At 41.0% G+C, this 20,120-nt stretch overlaps 3 protein-coding genes across 3 annotated transcripts; all 3 read right to left on the bottom strand.

Moving 5' to 3' along the window:
• Nucleotides 1-874: 874 nt before the first annotated feature.
• mon1bb (MON1 secretory trafficking family member Bb) lies at nucleotides 875-5,136 on the bottom strand. Its single transcript, XM_084463555.1, has 6 exons — nucleotides 5,041-5,136; nucleotides 4,343-4,440; nucleotides 3,662-4,252; nucleotides 2,753-3,545; nucleotides 2,151-2,298; nucleotides 875-1,715 (listed from the first exon to the last, which is right to left on the bottom strand). Exons 2-6 carry the CDS (start codon nucleotides 4,422-4,424, stop codon nucleotides 1,494-1,496), a joined length of 1,836 nt encoding a protein of 611 aa, XP_084319681.1. The 5' UTR covers nucleotides 4,425-4,440; nucleotides 5,041-5,136; the 3' UTR covers nucleotides 875-1,493.
• A 3,084-nt stretch (nucleotides 5,137-8,220) lies between these two features.
• On the bottom strand, nucleotides 8,221-10,510 carry LOC311338725 (uncharacterized protein). The gene has a single exon (XM_084464042.1). It carries the CDS (start codon nucleotides 10,490-10,492, stop codon nucleotides 9,224-9,226), a length of 1,269 nt encoding a protein of 422 aa, XP_084320168.1. The 5' UTR covers nucleotides 10,493-10,510; the 3' UTR covers nucleotides 8,221-9,223.
• A 751-nt stretch (nucleotides 10,511-11,261) lies between these two features.
• Nucleotides 11,262-16,898, bottom strand: LOC311338770 (uncharacterized protein). Its single transcript, XM_084464093.1, has 5 exons — nucleotides 16,892-16,898; nucleotides 16,300-16,353; nucleotides 15,138-15,194; nucleotides 14,149-14,218; nucleotides 11,262-13,662 (listed from the first exon to the last, which is right to left on the bottom strand). The coding sequence occupies exons 2-5, from the start codon at nucleotides 16,344-16,346 to the stop codon at nucleotides 12,265-12,267; spliced, it is 1,572 nt and encodes a 523-aa protein (XP_084320219.1). The 5' UTR covers nucleotides 16,347-16,353; nucleotides 16,892-16,898; the 3' UTR covers nucleotides 11,262-12,264.
• Between the last annotated feature and the right edge of the window lie 3,222 nt (nucleotides 16,899-20,120).

Here is a 20,120-nt window from a genome sequence, read left to right as displayed (position 1 = left end):
TATATATATATATATATATATATATATATATATATATTGTATTGTTTATGTGCTTCCCATTCAATGGATCAGAAAAGAGATATTGTTTGCCTAATTGGCAATAAGACACACAGTTGTATATGGTAAAAAGGAAAGTGGGAAGCTGAGACCTTTTCTGAAGGTGCGCTGCAGCTACTTTGTTAAATAGTAATCATTTAAAGTAATTACAAAGCGGAGGATTTGATTTTGTCGACATTGCAATTGCATATTAAGGAATTTCTACAAATTTTCCAATCCGATAAAGCACAATCAACCTGTTTAAAAATACTGTTTGAAAAGCTATGATCCATGACTCCAATACAAATCTGTTGCTTGTGTATGGATTCCTACTCCACTGAAGAAATGTGCTTGTATATATACTTGTAAATATTGTAAATGTGTTTATATTGGCTTACATTAAGTAATTTAAGGAATGCAAAGATCTAATTATAGGGTTTTAATTTATATTGTGTGACAGTTGACGAGTGTTATTTAAAAAGTAAAATATTATCAAAAATCTAAAAAGTAAGAGTATGATGATCAGTAGGTCTTTGTCATAGTGACGGCACTTAACCGAATTTTCAGATCATGTTCACTAGCATTCAGTTGGCACAATTGTGTAGGCGTGAGTGTTTGCACTAGCCTACAATTTTTAGTTTTATTTTAGGTGGTATTGGAGATTTTGATCTTGTAATTTAAATTGTTCTGCAAGATCTTCAATCTTTCCAAGACAATATTTTCTCACACAAATAAATACAGTTTCAAAAGGAGAAGACTTGTCATTCATCATAAAATCTCATCACCTGTGCAGAACCTAATTTAATTAACAGTTAGAACCAGTTTCGAGAAAGAAGTACAGTATCTATCAAAAGTAGTCTTATGACATTGGATGAACGCAATTCAAACAAGGAGGACATATATCATGAGATGAGATTTTTATCAGATTGAGGATCACACTTGGTTTTATTCACAAAGGTAACCTGAATAAAGTTAGACCTGCTAATGGACTAATACAATTTAGCCAGGCTCATAATGTTCTAGTGGTTATTTCGCCCAAATAATTTGTGTGCGTAACATAGATATTACTTCATGACCCAATTAATTACCTCAAAAGGAAACGGTTGCAAATAGGTGGGCCGAACCGAATCCAATACCATGTCCTTCAACCTTTGCTTCATTACATTCCCCGTCATTGTGAGGAAATCCCCTCACTGCTGTTGCAATAAAATATAAAACATAATAGCTTTACAATACTTCTTTTTGATTCTACCGCATGATGCTATACATTTCCTGTCTCAAATGCTGTCTTTCCCAGACTCTGCTTTCTGATCAGGGTGGGGAGGAATGCCAGTGTCCATTAAATTAAATAGTGTAAGACGTAGTGTTGAAGACCAAAGTCCAAAGAGTTCCCAGTGGCCAGTGTGCAAACCAGTGACGGTAAGAACAACAGCAGCAGGGTCGACACAGAGACCCCCCTATAGCAGAGACATGAAGCCATTATCTGTGGAGTCCTGCTGCTCAGACTTGCGGGAACTCTTGCTGGGGTTGGGGGTGGTGGAGTACTTGGGCGGGTACCGTATGAAGAGACGGTCCTCCTCCTTCTTGATCCACCGCAGGAGCTTGGTGATCGCTGTGATGGCGCAGGCCTTTGTCACCAGGGGACTGAAGCACGTGTACAGCTCAAATTTACTTGTGACCTAAGACATTGAGAAGGATGAGAAAACACAGACTTGACTCTTGACTCCGTTTGTAAAGATGTTGTAGGTAAGACTTCAGGCATAATGTGAGTGAACTTTGTTAGAGATGCCTCTGCTATTAGGTTGTGAAATGCTCTGTGAGAATATCTCATCTGGTTGTATGAGACCATTTTGATTATAAACCACTCAGACACATTCTGACCAATCAGGACATTGCTTCCCTGATTTGATTTGGGAATCAAGCTTATCTGTCAATCACGTTCACTTAGACTGTTGTCATCTCAATGCCAATGAAACGTTGGAAGGCAGGGAGCAGAGAGGAAGGTTTTTTTTTTGGGTTGTTTTCAAAATCCAGCCTTCTGCTCCAACTCTCTCTCGTAACAACTGTCAAATGTTACTTACAGCACCTTTAACAGCGAAGCTATGCTTACGTACCCAGGCCAGCAGGGTCTCCCGCTCGGCTACATGGTAGATGAGTTTGAGGGGCCGGGAGGAGCTGTGGATGCGGCTGTGCATGTAACGGTAGAGGTCCAGCAGTCTCATCTTCTCTTCATCGCTGCTGTATGGAGCTTCCATCTCTGGGCTGCAGGGGGAACACCCCACCAGGGGAAGAAGAAATTATGTGAACAAAAAGGCTATATTTTGAGGGGGAATAACTCTGAGGATTAGCAAAGCCATGCACGTTGTCATCAGTGAAATGGCTTAGGGTTATTTATATTCAACTAATTATAATCACAATTGTTAATGGTCTCATACTTATCAATTTGTTAGTTAATATGGAGCTGGAAAGAACTACTCATTAAGGTAATCATAGAGTAAATCATTATGTTTGTTTTTAGTAGTTTTGAGTAATTGATTAATATTGATTATTTTTGTTATATGGGGCTGTGCTGCATCAGCATGCAGAAATCCTGCAAATGCACATTTGGAGCTCACAATGCTTCCAAAAAAAGCAAAGCATTTACTCTTATATGTAGTACCACGACCTATGTGAATGACATCCAAACACAATGCACACAACACAAACGCACACAGACCTGGTGAACTGGGTGAGCTGGCGGTGGTTATCGGGCACGTCGAAGGGCTTGTACATGAAGTGCCTGAGGTCCGAGACGCCCACCTGGCTCACGCTGTACGACTGGGCTTTTTCTATGAGGCTCAAAGAGTTCTGGGCCACCATGGCCTCCTCTATCCTTCTCTTGCACTCTGCCACGGCGTAGAAAGCCTCCTTATCGGTGGAGAGAAGCAGGAGGCAAACAGTGCATTCCGGAGGGTCCAGGTAGGATATGTAAGCATAAAAGTAACAGTCGGGGTTAAAGAGAGGCAGGCAGATGGGAGTCCAGATCTCCCCGGCCTGGAAGGCCGATGAGGCGCCGATCAGGTTGAGCAGCAGGTGGACGTCGGCGGGCTCTAGCCGGGCGTCCTCGATCACCGTCTTCTCCTGGACGATGGTGACCAGCTGCTTCTTTGCGATGAGAATGGAGAACACCAGGTTAGGGGTGATGGCCTTCTGCAGGATCTGGCTCAGAGAGTCCCTGAGAGAGGAGGGCAGGGGCAGGCAGTGCACGGCTGCCAGCAGAAAGCTGGGGTCCCAGTCGACCAGGTCCAGCAAGCCGTCCAGGATCTTCTCTGAACCGGCCAGCAGGCGGCGCAGGTCGTAGTTCTTCTTGTGCTCGAAGATGCGGGCGATGCTGGCCTGGGTGAGCATGCTGATGATCTGGTAGTACACGTAGAGGAGCTCGTCGCGGAGTTGCTGCTCTGACTGCCGGCTGTTGGCCACACACACCAGAACCAGGGGACCCTTCTGCACGAACACGACTGTGTGCTCCTCTGAGAAGGGAAAGGGAGGAGAGCTTAGGCATAAGATTATAAGAAGCCTTTTAGTGTTGGTGTATTTATAAAATTAGAGGTAGAAATGGGGCGATCCCAGCGCTATGAAGTCTCACCTGAATAAACAGATCGGATCATGTTGTCCCCACTCTGGACGAAAGACACAAGGGCCATCATCACTCCCATGGTGGATGAAAGAGCCTCTTCGCTGCCATAGCGGGAGTATATAGGCTTGCCTGCTTCACTGAGGACAAAGACATGCTTGCGGTGCTGCCTCCAGCTCTCAGCTGTCACATCCTCATCACGGTGGGATAGAGGGGGAGCCTCTTCAGCGATGCTCTCAGACAACACGGTTGATGTGCCCTCTGTGCCCACACCTTGCTCCTCTAGCTTACTCCCTGCCAGCAACGCAACTACAAACTCCCCAGAACTGTCTTTACCATTATTAATGGAAGCCTCAGCCAGAACGACTTCATCTGACTGAGCAGGTAGGCCGATGTCTTCAGACTCCTGCCTCTCTGTGTCAGCCTTCTGGTTCAGTTCGGCCTCTAAGGTTGACGTCCGCTCGACTGCTGTAGGGTCTGGCAGCAGTGTCTCTACGGGGTCTTCTGTGCTTACACTGGTTTTAACATCTCTGTCCACAACCTCACCGTGATATGGAAACATGTGACTGCCCAACAGCGAGAGAGACGTTGCCAATGTATCAGCTATAATGGAAAACAAAAAAGTAAAAGTGAGATGAATAGGGGATACTACGTAAATAAAACTTTGCAATCAACGGTTGAAAATAACTGTACCATATGCGCCAGGACTCTCGGTTGGTTGATCACATATATTCAGTCCTTCCGCACCTTCTTTTTGTGGATTGTCTCTTTCCATGTTACCATCCCAGTTACTGCAGGGGAGAGCGTTTAACATTTAGAGCTCATAGATCATTATACTAAATGCCAAGCAGCCAAGTAACCGAAACGTAAAGAGCTTTTAAATCGGAACACTGATCTTGTGCTAAAGTCACATGATATGAGGCACATTAGTCTGGGTGCGATTTTTTTAAACTGTGGGCGAGTTAACATTTATATAGTTGAGGATCAAGGAAACAGCCACAGGTTTAAGAAACAGTACGTTGACAGTGTCAGTATTTTGTTGAAATGAAATCCAAGAATCTAAAAATCATTCCAAATGCATGCAATGCACACTGCAACAAAGTACACTGAATACAAAGTATTGTGTGTACGAGTGCAAGTCAGGCGTCTAACGTTTTCCAATTTGCATTGCACAACGTAATTTAGTTTGTGGCATATGTCCTTGAAAAATGTAATGTGAACACACTGTGATGTTGCTCAATACGTATTCATTTATATTTTGTCGAAGCTAATGAGCTAACTCTGACAGCTAGACTACAACATCCATTTCGGGGCATCGTCTTAAAATGACTATGACAGTAATCATGAGTTATGAATATGAATCAGATAATACTGAAGAAGATAGCACTTACTACTTATTATACCGTCAGAACTTTAGTAAACCGGTCAGCGTACAAGCTGAGCTAAAGATCATAGAATGAAAACAACATTTCCTCTTAGGACATCCGACTTCCGGAATACCTGATGGAAGGCGGAGTTAACCAATGAATGAATCCGCTTGGTCACGACCGCTTCGAACCCGCCTTTTGAGATGCGAAGTTGCGAGTCCCATCAGAAAATCCTGTTTCCATGCTCCATACGGTCCACATTTTCAACCACACAATTTAACAGGGCTATATATTCATAGCGATTCCAATCAGCGTCCTGCTTAATCTCCAGATGTTTTCCTTTATCTCCATTGTGGCCGCTGTAGCAGCTCAACAAGAAGTTCAATCGGCTTGGGGACCGAGAAATCACATAGCCTACCTCCTGCCGGCACGCAGATCTCCTCGCTGCTATAGTAACTATTGGAAGTAAATCAAGCCAATATAAAAACGGCAAACTAGTCTTTGGATCATCAGCGTCAATTACATTTCCCTAAAGACGTCCGCAGATATAATCGTATTGCGGTCAAAGAGACTAAATGCTTTGAAAAAATCTTGGCGGCATAGATTAAGAGTATAAAGTTTTGTTGTTGGTAATTTAATGAGACAGACACATACCTGCAAACTCGTAAGGGTTGAAAAAGGTGACAAACTAAACCGTTGTAGGGGGGTCTGGGGGCATCCCCCCCAGCCAAATTCTGCTATTTTAACATGTAAATTAAGCATTCTGGTGTACTCCCAGAAGAAAATAAAGGGAAAAGACAACATTTTCTTATAGTAAAAATGGCACATTTATTAACCCATAAACTGGTCAGTTACGACTGAGCAGTCCACTCCAGGACTGGAACGATGGGGGGAAAAACGCGCGCTGTGTTATATCTTGATAGCGATTGGTGGTCGTGGAACATGGAACGTGGAACGTGGAATCATTTGGCCAAAGATTTTTTTATTGTGAAGATAACAAACTTGTTTCTGGCTCATTATACAGTCGGTTATTATCAGGGGTGCACATAACTTTTTTAGTGAGTTACTCATTTGAGTACCAGGAGATGGTGTTCGGTACGCACTCCACGTAGCGTCGTTTTGATAATAATAAAGGCGATTAATTAATTAATTAATTAATTAATTAATTAATTAATGATAAGGGGGGGGAGAGTGTTTGGTTGCGGTCGGGTAGGATTGTTGACGGGGGTCCAGTCCGTCACTGCCACGGAGCGATGTCTCACAGTGACGGATATTGCGATCAGCTGATTTTGCGCAGTTCTCCAGTGTGCGCGCGGTGCACACAGCGGTGCACACAGCGCTCCGGCTCCGCCTTTTTTTTTTTGCAGGTGGGGAGACGCAGAAGTAGTACAAGATACACGTGTAGTTTCGTTTTGATGACCTGACGGTGAGTTACGCAAAGGCGCAAGTGACGTTACGCATCGCTGATTATGGGCGCGCATGCGTACTTGCGTACCAGTTATGCGCACCCCTTATTACCGGTTATTACTTATTATACAGTCTATGGTTGGTTGATTGGTTGGTCGGTCAGCCGTCGTTTCTCCCCCCCCCCCCCCCCCCCCTTAAAAAAAAAAACTCTTTGGATCTACACGATTCACGTAAATTATCTATTTTGAGTTGAAAACGGCGAAAGGTGACTAGTTTGCAGGTATGATATATATATAATATATAATATATATATAAAATAAATATTTAAAAAAAATTATATAAAAAAAAATTATTTAAAAAAATTATATAAAAAAAATTATATATAAAATATATATATATATTAAAAAAAAATTATTTAAAAAATTGGACCCGCGCACATCTTTTTTTTTGGACCTGCGCGCATCTTTTTTTTTGGACCTGCGCGCATCTCTTTTTTTGGACCTGCGCGCATCTTTTTTTTGGACCTGCACGCATCTTTTTTTTTGGACCTGCGCGCATCTTTTTTTTTGATTTTGACATGCACGCAGGTCCAAAAAAAAAGATGCGTGCATATCAAAAAAAAAAAAAAGATGCGTGCAGGTCAAACTTATTTATTTTTTATATAAATTTTTTTAATATATATATATTTTTTTAAATATTATATATATATATATATATATATATATATATACACAGGTCCAATTTAAAAAAAATTATATCATTTTTTTAAATATATATATATTTATTTTTTTTAACTCCCTAGAGTTTATTTATTATTATTATTATTATTATTATTATTATTATTAATAATTATTACGCGTCCTTCTTGGTCTGTTGTTGTTCTGGGATGCACTAGCTTTATTTGTACTCCGTGGCCCAACCTTGTCGGAGGCCTTCTGTACCTGTGAGGTAGAATGGAGGGGGTCCGATTTTTCTGTCTCTCATTTACTCCCGTCTCTCACTCAAACATACGCGCACACACAGCTCCAAGTTGTCTCTATAGGCCTACTATATTTCTGCTCCTTTCTCCCGTCATAAGAATGTATGTAACCGCGGCTATCTGTTGCGTGGCTTTCCCACTAAGATAGCTTTATTTATAAAACATTAGTATTCATTTTTAGTGTTTATCATGTCACAGAAACCACAGTGAATCCTGTTTCTGTGCCCCGCTGTGGTGTCGACAGCACAGAGCTCCGGTACCGTTACAGGACAGCGGTGGTTTCTTTCAGCTTGTATTGTATTCCAATTTTAGCGAAAAACACACATAACATTAGCTTGAAAGAAAAAACTGTTTAAGGATGCTTATCTTTGTGTGAATTTTGGGAGGACTCGTCTACCAATGACTTCAAGTTGGTTGTGTTTTAACTGGTGATTGTTGCGCCAAACTGTTTACAAAGGGACACTTGCTTGCGACGCAGCAAACGCCTGCTAGTTAACCTGCCGGGCGGGATGATCAGTACTTCCCGACATAAAGAGCTTAGTTCTGATTGGATCGCTTCCCAAATCGTCCCGCTTACATTTGTCTCGTTTTTATTCGTTAACGAAAGTGTCACAAGATTTCGTCGTAGTTTTTTTTTATTTAGTTATCGTCTCGTTTTCGTCAGACTGTAGACCCCCCCACCCCCAATGTTTTCTCAATGGGATCTCCACGAATCACACAAGTGGCCAATTTTGTTAAAAAAACGGCTAATTTCGCCGAAAGGTGACTAGTTTGCATGCCTACAGACAGACAGACATTAAAATAGTCATGCGCAAGTGTAAATAAAGAATATTAATAGGGGATATTTTATTAATTAATAATTAATTGTATATTTATATAATATAGGTCAACAGATACTTTCAGTCGGCCAAAACAATAGCCATATAATATAAAATTGCATCGAAAATATTTCCACTTAAATCAAACAAAAGTGTAATAACATCTAAAGAAGCAATTTAACATTCTCATTCTTCAACAGTTTCATTGCCCTTTTTATAGTATCACGGCAAATTGCTCTCAAGGTGTCAAGGACAGCCAAAGCGCTTTCAAGCTGGGAATAAATAAACTATTTACTTCAGCTGATTAAGATGTTAATAATTGCGTAATGTGAATAGCAAAAACATTATTTGCTTACAAATATGAACAGAAAATGATATTAGGCAACAAGTGGCTAGAATTTACAAAGACAGGAACATTTATAATTCATCATGTTGTTTACACTGATGAAAATATGCTTGAATTGGAAAAAAAAAAGATAAATAACTAATTAATGAACACATTTTAACCTAAAGAATGTTTCACCACCACTTTTCCCAAATAACTGCAGCCAGGCTTCAGTATTTAGAAAGTGATGCGTCCACTGTTAGGATTTTTGGTGACCAGCTGGGGGTAGCGACATAACCAGAGCCAATTCAGGACGCATTATCCCCCATAGTATTTAGTTGGTAACAATTGTCTTGTTTGCTTGTATCAACTACGACGGTAGAACCTCAAAATAAGGACGTTTGTTCAAGTGTTTCTGGTGAAGAATGGGTAACAATTACACAAAGTCAAGTTTGTACTGACATCACATGAAAGACAAGACAGTCACCATCAGCCCCAAATTATTCATTTAGTAAATGCATTTTCAAAAGAATAATTTCTTAGGTTTTGAAACACACCCCATCCAATATTCATATTACATATATAAAAGCATTATACTTCCTAGGTATCGTCTTTTACTTCTGCGTAAACGTTGTTGCTACTCCCATTCAGTTCTGGCAAATTATTAGACCATGATTTTCAGACCAATCTACTATTCCTCTGCCTTCCTCTACGTCCTCCTACACTTCCTGGCTTTTGCAAGCTTTTCCGTCTCTTCTTAGCCTCTGCAGGGTCAAAATCTGAATCACTGTCTGTCTGGCTGGCTTTCCGCTTTCTCCCCTTGATTTCCTCTGCCTCGTCCTCCTCTGTATGTTCAGAGGTTGGATCTCTGTCACTCCAATCGCTTTCAATGTCTTTGGAAGATGCCAGCTTTAATGGGCACTCCTCTGATAGCTCAGCTGCTGTGATTCTGTCCAGGGCCTCCCTTTGCACAGCGGGAATCAAGCTGATCTCCTCGGTAGCTGCATTTCTTTTGGGCCTTCCTTTGGGTCTACCAGTGGACCTATGATAGGTCTTCTTGATCTGCTTCTTTGGTTCTTCTTCGAGTGTGGGGTCTTCATCGATAACGCCCTCGCCCGTATCCTCAGTGCTCATCTCCTCTTTCATCTCGTCTATCTTGGGTATGGTTAGTTCTATCTTCTCCGTCGTCTCCTTTGCATGTTCAATAGTCCCTGAGTCGAAAGCTGAGTTATGGTACCGCATAACGTGACTTTTCAGGCTGACGTTGTGATTAAAGCTCTTGTCACAGTGCTGGCACTGGTAGGGCTTCTCCCCAGTGTGCAGTCGCAGGTGGGATTTAAGGTGGCCATGCTGGTTGAATGATCGACTGCAGAACTCGCACACAAACTGCCTCTCCCCAGTGTGCACCAACATGTGTCTCTTTAAGCAGTGGGGAGCCGGGAAGACCAAAGCACAATGTGGACATGAGACACTGTTGGGACCCCGGTGTTCTTTCAAATGGAAATTTCGCGCCCGGAGCTTGGAAAACGTCATTGCACAGTCGGGGCATTTATAAGGCTTTTGATTAGGGACGTGGGCTCTCTGATGAGTCAGTTTATCATTTCTTGTTTTAAAGGGTTCCATACAGAACTTGCAGAAGTGCCGGTAGTCTTCGGTGTGGATTCTGCTGTGACTTTTCAGGGCTGCCTCATCCTTGAGCCTCTTACCACAAACATTGCAGAGAATTGGCTTGATTTTGTACTCGCATGTGTGAGGCTTGCCCACAGTGAAAAACGCACCGCAATCTGGACAAAGTTCCCGGACTTTTTTATGCACTTCAGAAAGACATTTGATCTCATAAGAGCCATCTTTTTCCAATTGGTCAGAATCAGAGAACTCGGATTCGGAAAGGTTACACTTTCCCCATTCCTTTTCCGAGTGATCAAACTCGTCCTCTGCTTCCTCCATTTCTTCCGTTTCCTCATCCTCTTCTTTCTGCTCCTTTCTCCCGTCATAAGAATGTATGTAACCGCGGCTATCTGTTGCGTGGCTTTCCCACTAAGATAGCTTTATTTATAAAACATTAGTATTCATTTTTAGTGTTTATCATGTCACAGAAACCACAGTGAATCCTGTTTCTGTGCCCCGCTGTGGTGTCGACAGCACAGAGCTCCGGTACCGTTACAGGACAGCGGTGGTTTCTTTCAGCTTGTATTGTATTCCAATTTTAGCGAAAAACACACATAACATTAGCTTGAAAGAAAAAACTGTTTAAGGATGCTTATCTTTGTGTGAATTTTGGGAGGACTCGTCTACCAATGACTTCAAGTTGGTTGTGTTTTAACTGGTGATTGTTGCGCCAAACTGTTTACAAAGGGACACTTGCTTGCGACGCAGCAAACGCCTGCTAGTTAACCTGCCGGGCGGGATGATCAGTACTTCCCGACATAAAGAGCTTAGTTCTGATTGGATCGCTTCCCAAATCGTCCCGCTTACATTTGTCTCGTTTTTATTCGTTAACGAAAGTGTCACAAGATTTCGTCGTAGTTTTTTTTTATTTAGTTATCGTCTCGTTTTCGTCAGACTGTAGACCCCCCCACCCCCAATGTTTTCTCAATGGGATCTCCACGAATCACACAAGTGGCCAATTTTGTTAAAAAAACGGCTAATTTCGCCGAAAGGTGACTAGTTTGCATGCCTACAGACAGACAGACATTAAAATAGTCATGCGCAAGTGTAAATAAAGAATATTAATAGGGGATATTTTATTAATTAATAATTAATTGTATATTTATATAATATAGGTCAACAGATACTTTCAGTCGGCCAAAACAATAGCCATATAATATAAAATTGCATCGAAAATATTTCCACTTAAATCAAACAAAAGTGTAATAACATCTAAAGAAGCAATTTAACATTCTCATTCTTCAACAGTTTCATTGCCCTTTTTATAGTATCACGGCAAATTGCTCTCAAGGTGTCAAGGACAGCCAAAGCGCTTTCAAGCTGGGAATAAATAAACTATTTACTTCAGCTGATTAAGATGTTAATAATTGCGTAATGTGAATAGCAAAAACATTATTTGCTTACAAATATGAACAGAAAATGATATTAGGCAACAAGTGGCTAGAATTTACAAAGACAGGAACATTTATAATTCATCATGTTGTTTACACTGATGAAAATATGCTTGAATTGGAAAAAAAAAAGATAAATAACTAATTAATGAACACATTTTAACCTAAAGAATGTTTCACCACCACTTTTCCCAAATAACTGCAGCCAGGCTTCAGTATTTAGAAAGTGATGCGTCCACTGTTAGGATTTTTGGTGACCAGCTGGGGGTAGCGACATAACCAGAGCCAATTCAGGACGCATTATCCCCCATAGTATTTAGTTGGTAACAATTGTCTTGTTTGCTTGTATCAACTACGACGGTAGAACCTCAAAATAAGGACGTTTGTTCAAGTGTTTCTGGTGAAGAATGGGTAACAATTACACAAAGTCAAGTTTGTACTGACATCACATGAAAGACAAGACAGTCACCATCAGCCCCAAATTATTCATTTAGTAAATGCATTTTCAAAAGAATAATTTCTTAGGTTTTGAAACACACCCCATCCAATATTCATATTACATATATAAAAGCATTATACTTCCTAGGTATCGTCTTTTACTTCTGCGTAAACGTTGTTGCTACTCCCATTCAGTTCTGGCAAATTATTAGACCATGATTTTCAGACCAATCTACTATTCCTCTGCCTTCCTCTACGTCCTCCTACACTTCCTGGCTTTTGCAAGCTTTTCCGTCTCTTCTTAGCCTCTGCAGGGTCAAAATCTGAATCACTGTCTGTCTGGCTGGCTTTCCGCTTTCTCCCCTTGATTTCCTCTGCCTCGTCCTCCTCTGTATGTTCAGAGGTTGGATCTCTGTCACTCCAATCGCTTTCAATGTCTTTGGAAGATGCCAGCTTTAATGGGCACTCCTCTGATAGCTCAGCTGCTGTGATTCTGTCCAGGGCCTCCCTTTGCACAGCGGGAATCAAGCTGATCTCCTCGGTAGCTGCATTTCTTTTGGGCCTTCCTTTGGGTCTACCAGTGGACCTATGATAGGTCTTCTTGATCTGCTTCTTTGGTTCTTCTTCGAGTGTGGGGTCTTCATCGATAACGCCCTCGCCCGTATCCTCAGTGCTCATCTCCTCTTTCATCTCGTCTATCTTGGGTATGGTTAGTTCTATCTTCTCCGTCGTCTCCTTTGCATGTTCAATAGTCCCTGAGTCGAAAGCTGAGTTATGGTACCGCATAACGTGACTTTTCAGGCTGACGTTGTGATTAAAGCTCTTGTCACAGTGCTGGCACTGGTAGGGCTTCTCCCCAGTGTGCAGTCGCAGGTGGGATTTAAGGTGGCCATGCTGGTTGAATGATCGACTGCAGAACTCGCACACAAACTGCCTCTCCCCAGTGTGCACCAACATGTGTCTCTTTAAGCAGTGGGGAGCCGGGAAGACCAAAGCACAATGTGGACATGAGACACTGTTGGGACCCCGGTGTTCTTTCAAATGGAAATTTCGCGCCCGGAGCTTGGAAAACGTCATTGCACAGTCGGGGCATTTATAAGGCTTTTGATTAGGGACGTGGGCTCTCTGATGAGTCAGTTTATCATTTCTTGTTTTAAAGGGTTCCATACAGAACTTGCAGAAGTGCCGGTAGTCTTCGGTGTGGATTCTGCTGTGACTTTTCAGGGCTGCCTCATCCTTGAGCCTCTTACCACAAACATTGCAGAGAATTGGCTTGATTTTGTACTCGCATGTGTGAGGCTTGCCCACAGTGAAAAACGCACCGCAATCTGGACAAAGTTCCCGGACTTTTTTATGCACTTCAGAAAGACATTTGATCTCATAAGAGCCATCTTTTTCCAATTGGTCAGAATCAGAGAACTCGGATTCGGAAAGGTTACACTTTCCCCATTCCTTTTCCGAGTGATCAAACTCGTCCTCTGCTTCCTCCATTTCTTCCGTTTCCTCATCCTCTTCTTCCTCTCCACCCGCTTCTTGATTTGAACAATCGCTGTCTTCATCAGCAGCAAAGGTAATCTCTGATATATCAAAGGTTATCCCGGTGCAGCCCTCCTCATAAGACTGCAATATATAGATAAAGATAAGGAATGTTAGGGATTCATCAAAACTATTCACATGCAAACAAGATGTATTAAGCCATCACCACTAATGTCAAAACTACAATCAAAAAGAAGCAAAGTGGAGCAATCCTCCTTAAGATAAATTCACATTTTATTTAAAATAGAAGATAGGAAAATAAATATACAAAACATTGTGAATGATAATAATTGGAAGCCCAGTAGTATTATTAATAATCTAAATTGTCTGCGGATAAGGATATTTTATGTTGTTCCTCAACGTTTTTCAAGCCTCAAATATACATATTATTGATGAAAAGTTTCAAGAGGAGGGTGCTAATTTTCAACAAGAGGGCTTTAAACAAAACTAGTTTGTTAATCTATCAAATTGTGTTCTAATTTCAGAAAACATAGAAACAACCAGACTGATCAGCAGTCTTAAAAGAAAATAGTTTAATTTGGCTTGGCGATAGACCTGGTTATAACATACCATGTTGGTTTTCGGGGTGATCTCTGAGCCACTTGTCCTGTGACGATCTCCAGCCTTCTCCAACCTACAGCTGCAACCACATGGAACAATGTGTTGATTGCAAGGGCAGGATAACTCCCCAGGCTATTAACAAATTGTTGAGTATTGTGTGGATCTCTAAACTTGTATGCATGCACGTATGCATGTATATAATAAATTGTGCTGTACAGGATTACACTCATGGTTTGGTGCACAAACAGGCACGGTTCTTATAGCCACAAACGGGTGAACATTACGTTAAAAAGTATGTATTCTCCACAATAGAAGTAAAACATACATTTATTTGTTTCAATACTTTACCAAGAGACGATTTATTTGCCACACAATGGGCTTAATATTAAGGAAAAGGTTGAATATCGTTATCAGCAATCTAATATTTTCCAATGCCCAGCCTTTACATCAAGACTAATCTGAACAAAAGCTGTCAAAATTCTTTCAATGTACCATTTATTTTTGCAAGAGAATATCGTCAAACTAACATCATCGCATTGCCCATCTATTAATCCATCATTGCCCTTTTAATTGGGTTTATATAGTTAGTTATATCGTTAGCCTACCTGTATGATCTAAGAGCTATCATTTGAGAGGAATTTGTTAAAAATAGCAGAAATCAGTCAGGTATTGTGTGAATGTAAGAATATCTGTTCCAAGTTAACTTACCCGAAACAATTCAGCTTTTATTATTATTATTTTTTTTATTTATCATTGTTTTAGAAAGAATTTGAGTCCACTCAGAAAACTTATTTGACTGTTAGAATTGTGTAGAATTGAGTACAGCCCTCCACTATTCTGTGGCTCTTTCTCTGAAGATTTTTTGGTCTGAAAACTTGTGTTTGCTCCATCTAGCTATCTCCGAGCTCACTGGACAAAAACCGTGACCCCCTGAACCGTTACACACCTAGTATGTATGCATGCATGTATGGAAAACCTCTATGGATAAGTATACTCACCAATCTGAGACCGATCCCTCTGGGATGTTGGAAATCACCGCATGCCATTTATCATAACTGAAAAATAAATAGCAAAATGTTAGGGTATAATCACGATAGTGGGGTGGAAAGCAGAGTAAGGGGGTGAAAAATAACAGTGTATTGCATTCATTGGGGGAAATAAAATATTGGAAACTATGTCATTTCAATTTTAATGCAACCTTCACTATGCCAATCTTTTTGGGAAGCTTTGGACTGTAACTATTTTTAAATGCGGCACTTATCAATGACATCAACAGTGAATCAATGGTGAGCATCTTCAGGTCAGGTAATACCTGACAAGAAGAACTAAAGGCGAGATCACCAGTATGAGTCCCGTGTGTCTAGCAATGTATACTACGTATACATGTATGGGTATGTATACGTAGAGCGGGTTGGCTGGTAACAGCAAGGTTGCTGGTTCAATCCCCGGCTCCTCCTAGCTGAGTGGCGTGGTGTCCCTGAGCAAAACGCCTCACCCTAATTGCTCCTGATGAGCTGGCTGTCCTTCGTGAATGTGTGCATGAATGGGTGAATGTCAGTCAACACTGTAATGCGCTTTGGATAAAAGCGCTATATAAATGAGGAACATTTACGGTCTAGCAGGACCATTCCTCCCTCTATAGAGCCATCATTTGGTCAATGTTTCTAAACAATAGACTAAGTACACCCTGCAAGATCACAAGCCACTTGTTGATTTGAACCATGTGCGTGTTTTCTTTGTTTGTTCTTCCCCTGGTTATTAATTTATTTTGCAGGATGCTTGTGAACCATTAGTGCACCTGGGTTGTTGTCAATTCTCTTGTTATCGTCCCACTACCTTTTACCTAGTTTATTTATATTATTTTGATTTGAGTGACTAGTGTTGGACATGGCCACATAATGGTTGTATTACAACCATACAAATGAACATGACCTACATACGGGTATGTGAAAGTTTGTTAAAAAACAGTTGTTTGAAAACTGTGAGATTTTGAGTACACTATCCCCAAATCTCGGGGAAAGGCTCAAAAATTCAGTGCCAGGCAACGCAAAACACAACTCTGGTTTACCCCCACCCCTTACTTGTTACTCGCACTTTTATATAACAAGGCTTTCGAAATATGAATGGCTAGATTATTACATCAAAGATTACCACACGTACACACGACTGGAAAGACGTCTCTCGAGTCGACAGCTATCGCTAAGCATTGAAGCGCTGTTAATCCACAGAGAAAAAAAAGATACATGTTTAATAATGCTTTATAGTTATACGCGCTTAAATGTGCGGGGGGGGGGGGGGGGGCGGTGTTCAAGTGTCATTGAGTTACGTGAATGGTACAAATGAATGCAACACACTTCGGACTTGATGAATGTGACGCACTTGATTGGATATTTCTGACACATGGATCTGCTGTGTGGTGTAACACGTCCCTTTTGCGCGGTTTGATATAACACTCTGATATAACACTGCAGCTGTAATAATTATCACATTTAATTATTATTTATTCTGTAACAATGGGCATCTCAAACCAGCCCGGTTGTCTCATCCACATCACCACTGTGAACAAGCTAGTTAGCAACCAGTACATCGGCTTAAGCTCAATACTTATACAAATAACTCTGAAATCGTTTACTTTCAAGTCCTCACAATCATGAAATATATTCACTATAACGTGTTTATTCGACACAATAGCATTTTGATCGAACCATATGTATTCTTACGCATTTTATTTACAATATATACGGTGACCTACCACTGAATGCGCGCTCACCGACCGGGACGAAATTAACGTCACTTCCGCCCGCAGTCAGTGTCAGTGAACATTACAACATAACAGCATGCAGCTCGGGCCAAGACACCCACCCACAGAATATCCAAGACAAGAAGGGGATATTTAATATTCATCCGTTACCCTGGTTTATAAATTGACAGGTCCGACCAAGAGGTAAAACCATTGCTAAACAACTCAAAAGAGATCCCAACTAAGCATTTTCTGTTGTCACTCGAGTGTAGAACAGTTCTGAAGTCGTAACGTTAAGTTAATAAATTGGTCGATTCAAAGACTCAAGCCGCGTTTCCACTCAAATTAGCCGGAAATTTTAGTCCCAGTGACTTCACTTATACAAATCAATTGTTTTCGTTTCACGCAAAAATGACACAAAAAGTGGTTGCTTCTTCATACGTGATGGGACTAATTTGCCGAATCTTCCGAGTCTTTTGGGTTGAAATGCGGCTTAAACAGACCAGCTGAAATGGTCGTGTTTAGGTATTAGGTTGGAGAAATTCGAGTTGAGCTAATCCAATATCCAAATTCGAACGGCGAATAACGTTCACTCCTGTACCATTTGCATTATAAATTGTGTTTGCAAATTATTATTGGCTACAAAAACAATAAGAATTACTACTCACAAATCGAGAAGTAATAGTGCTACATCTGAAATGCTACATCTTCACTCAGTTTCTCATAGTTTTGGGTTCCTCCATACAAACTATTTTGAATGTATTTGTAACAGATTCATGACTGAATGTCTTAAAATTAATTTATCTAAAATTTTCTTAACATCCCAACAGCAATCAATTAATCAAATGCTCTGACATCTGAAATAAACCAAAAAATCTGCACAGACCTGTAATAAGCCTGTCCAATAATTTCCATTGACGGTTGGATACTTTCAAAATCTAGGTTAGCTGGTTTCTCCACATCACCTACTCTACCTTTAACTCCTCATAGCCAGCTGTTTAAATGCAAATACCATTGTTATACATCTTAAGACTTGTATGAAGCTTCTCTATAAGCATACACATTACACGAATGAGCTAATACTACAGATTTCTGTAATTAACATTGGACAATAAGTATATATTTTCTTATGTTAATAAATATCCCCATATGAGGCTATATATTTACTAATATGAAATAGATGAGGCATAAAAAAATGCAGTAGATTAACCATTACGTCGTAAAACATCTGTATGATATAATCAGCTGGAGAGCCGAGCGAATGGGGAACATGATGCTGGACGTGCATCGGTTGATCTTAAACCTAAAACATAGCCTGTAGTTCACCATCTGCGTTTCCTAAATATATATCGTCAAAATGAATAATACAAAATAAAATACAAGCAAGTCATTAATGCACCATGTTCAAATGGTTTTATATTTAGATAAATAATGTACACACGGATTGTCGATTTATGCATATAGTAGGGTGACCAGACGTCCCCGGTTTCCGGGAACAGTCCCCGTTTTCAGTGACCTGTCCCCGGCTACTGCTGTCGCCGGAAATGTCCCCGGATTCCCCCCCCCCCCCTCCCGTCCGCCCGCAAACCCGTTCCACACACCCCCCGTCAACAATCCCGTCCGCCAGGGTAAGGGAAGTGTCCCCGTTTTAGTTTTCTATGATAAAAAACACGACATGTTTGGAGGTTTTTACACCGCTGAACCAAACATATCCCCGGATTTTGTCTCAGAAATCTGGTCACCTTAGCATATAGACTACAAATAGACGTACGGATTGTCCATACGTAATAGCCATCTATTGACATATTACAACTGTAAAAAATTATCGACAATCGGTTCACACAGATACTTTTGACACACATTTACCAAAATAGTGACGCATCATTGTCATCGCTTACCTTACCGTATCTACCTCATGTGTCATTCACATGTAAGAAAACACTTTGATCATAACGAATGTAAACAATGCACATGGATTTTGTTAGTAACAGTTACTCACATCCTCTGTGCGCATAGCTGTCCATCCAGCAGCGTATCAAACGTTAGCGTTGGGCTACGTACAGTAGTTCAGGAAAATTACAAATTCCCCCAAAAGCAAAACAGATCACATAATTACCTGTCCAACAAATATACAGCCACCATGGGGTCACTTTTCAGGCCCTTCAACTCCCTCAGTTCTCGCCATCGTTGAAAAGCCATACCAATGTTTACTCTAGTTTCACTTCTTGCTTTATCCAACCTCTTTTTGTTCGTAGCCTGTTCAAATAGTGTCTTTCTCTTTTTGCTTTGCATTGCAGTGCAAGCTGATGTAGGTATAGGTGTACCTGGACATTTTGGCTGCACTTTCTCTGCCATTCTTGGAAGACAAGCTCGCTAGCTTTAGCAATAGGTCTGGAAGCCTTGTGGAATAATCGCGCATTGTCATGCGCAATGAGTGCATGGGTAGAGCGCGCGCAGGTAGCCGGGTAGGAAGGTAGACAGGTAGCCCATGAAATTATTCCTGGTAATAACCTGCAATTTATTTTTTGGAATGAAAATATATGTAGTGATTGCTGTGGGAAAGCTAAGACAATTTCCACAAATATATGTATATAAAAGCTGATTCAGCCATCCTTCCATATTTAATGCCACTTTTTTGGGGCTTATTTATCTACTTCTTTGATAGGTACAATGACTGAAATGTTACATAAATACGTTCCAGAATGTATTCTCCCAGCAGTTTGTTTTATTCATACTGGCCGCTGTTAACATTTCACCGCAGCAGGCCAACGTGTACGATGCAGAAAACTTGGCCCTCCACTACATCTACATTCTTCCTCTATATCAACAGCTGCACCTGCAGTCAGTCAGTCAACCACCTGAAGTTTGCAGCGGACACCAGGCTCATTGGGCTCGTCTGATGAGATAAGTCCGTATACAGATGGCGGGAGATTGACCTTCTACTGGCCTGGCACAAACTACGCAACTTGGCATGTATGAGTAATTACTCGAGCAAGATGGTGAATTATGTTGCCATGTTGATAGTTTTTTATTGGTAACATTACTATGTCGTAGCATCAGCATGTTTTACTCGTGCTTATATTGCTCTACAAAGCATGAACTATGTGCCAATAATTAGTGATATTCTTTATTCGTTTATTTTTCGACGTACGTGCATTGTCAGATATCATCATCATCCGGTGATTCAACGGCAGGGAGTGGAAGAGGACAGCGAGGCAGTGGATCGATTATCCTTATACGA

The sequence above is a fragment of the Micromesistius poutassou genome, assembly GCF_964030765.1.
Source record: "Micromesistius poutassou genome assembly, chromosome: 2".
NCBI lineage: Eukaryota > Metazoa > Chordata > Actinopteri > Gadiformes > Gadidae > Micromesistius > Micromesistius poutassou.
Note: the sequence above shows the minus strand (reverse complement) of the source record. Positions and strands in the feature narration are given on the sequence as shown.

Coding starts and splice junctions, on each gene's coding strand:
- mon1bb (XM_084463555.1), bottom strand. CDS start 4,424: ATGGAAAGAGACAATCCACAAAAAGAAGGTGCGGAAGGACTGAATATA. Junction 4,253..4,342: donor CGAGAGTCCTGGCGCATATG/GTACAGTTATTT, acceptor TTTCCATTATAG/CTGATACATTGGCAACGTCT. Junction 3,546..3,661: donor GATCCGATCTGTTTATTCAG/GTGAGACTTCAT, acceptor TTCCCTTCTCAG/AGGAGCACACAGTCGTGTTC.
- LOC311338770 (XM_084464093.1), bottom strand. CDS start 16,346: ATGCTTAGCGATAGCTGTCGACTCGAGAGACGTCTTTCCAGTCGTGT. Junction 14,219..15,137: donor GAGGGATCGGTCTCAGATTG/GTGAGTATACTT, acceptor ATGTGGTTGCAG/CTGTAGGTTGGAGAAGGCTG. Junction 13,663..14,148: donor TCACCCCGAAAACCAACATG/GTATGTTATAAC, acceptor TATATATTGCAG/TCTTATGAGGAGGGCTGCAC.
- LOC311338725 (XM_084464042.1), bottom strand. CDS start 10,492: ATGGAGGAAGCAGAGGACGAGTTTGATCACTCGGAAAAGGAATGGGGA.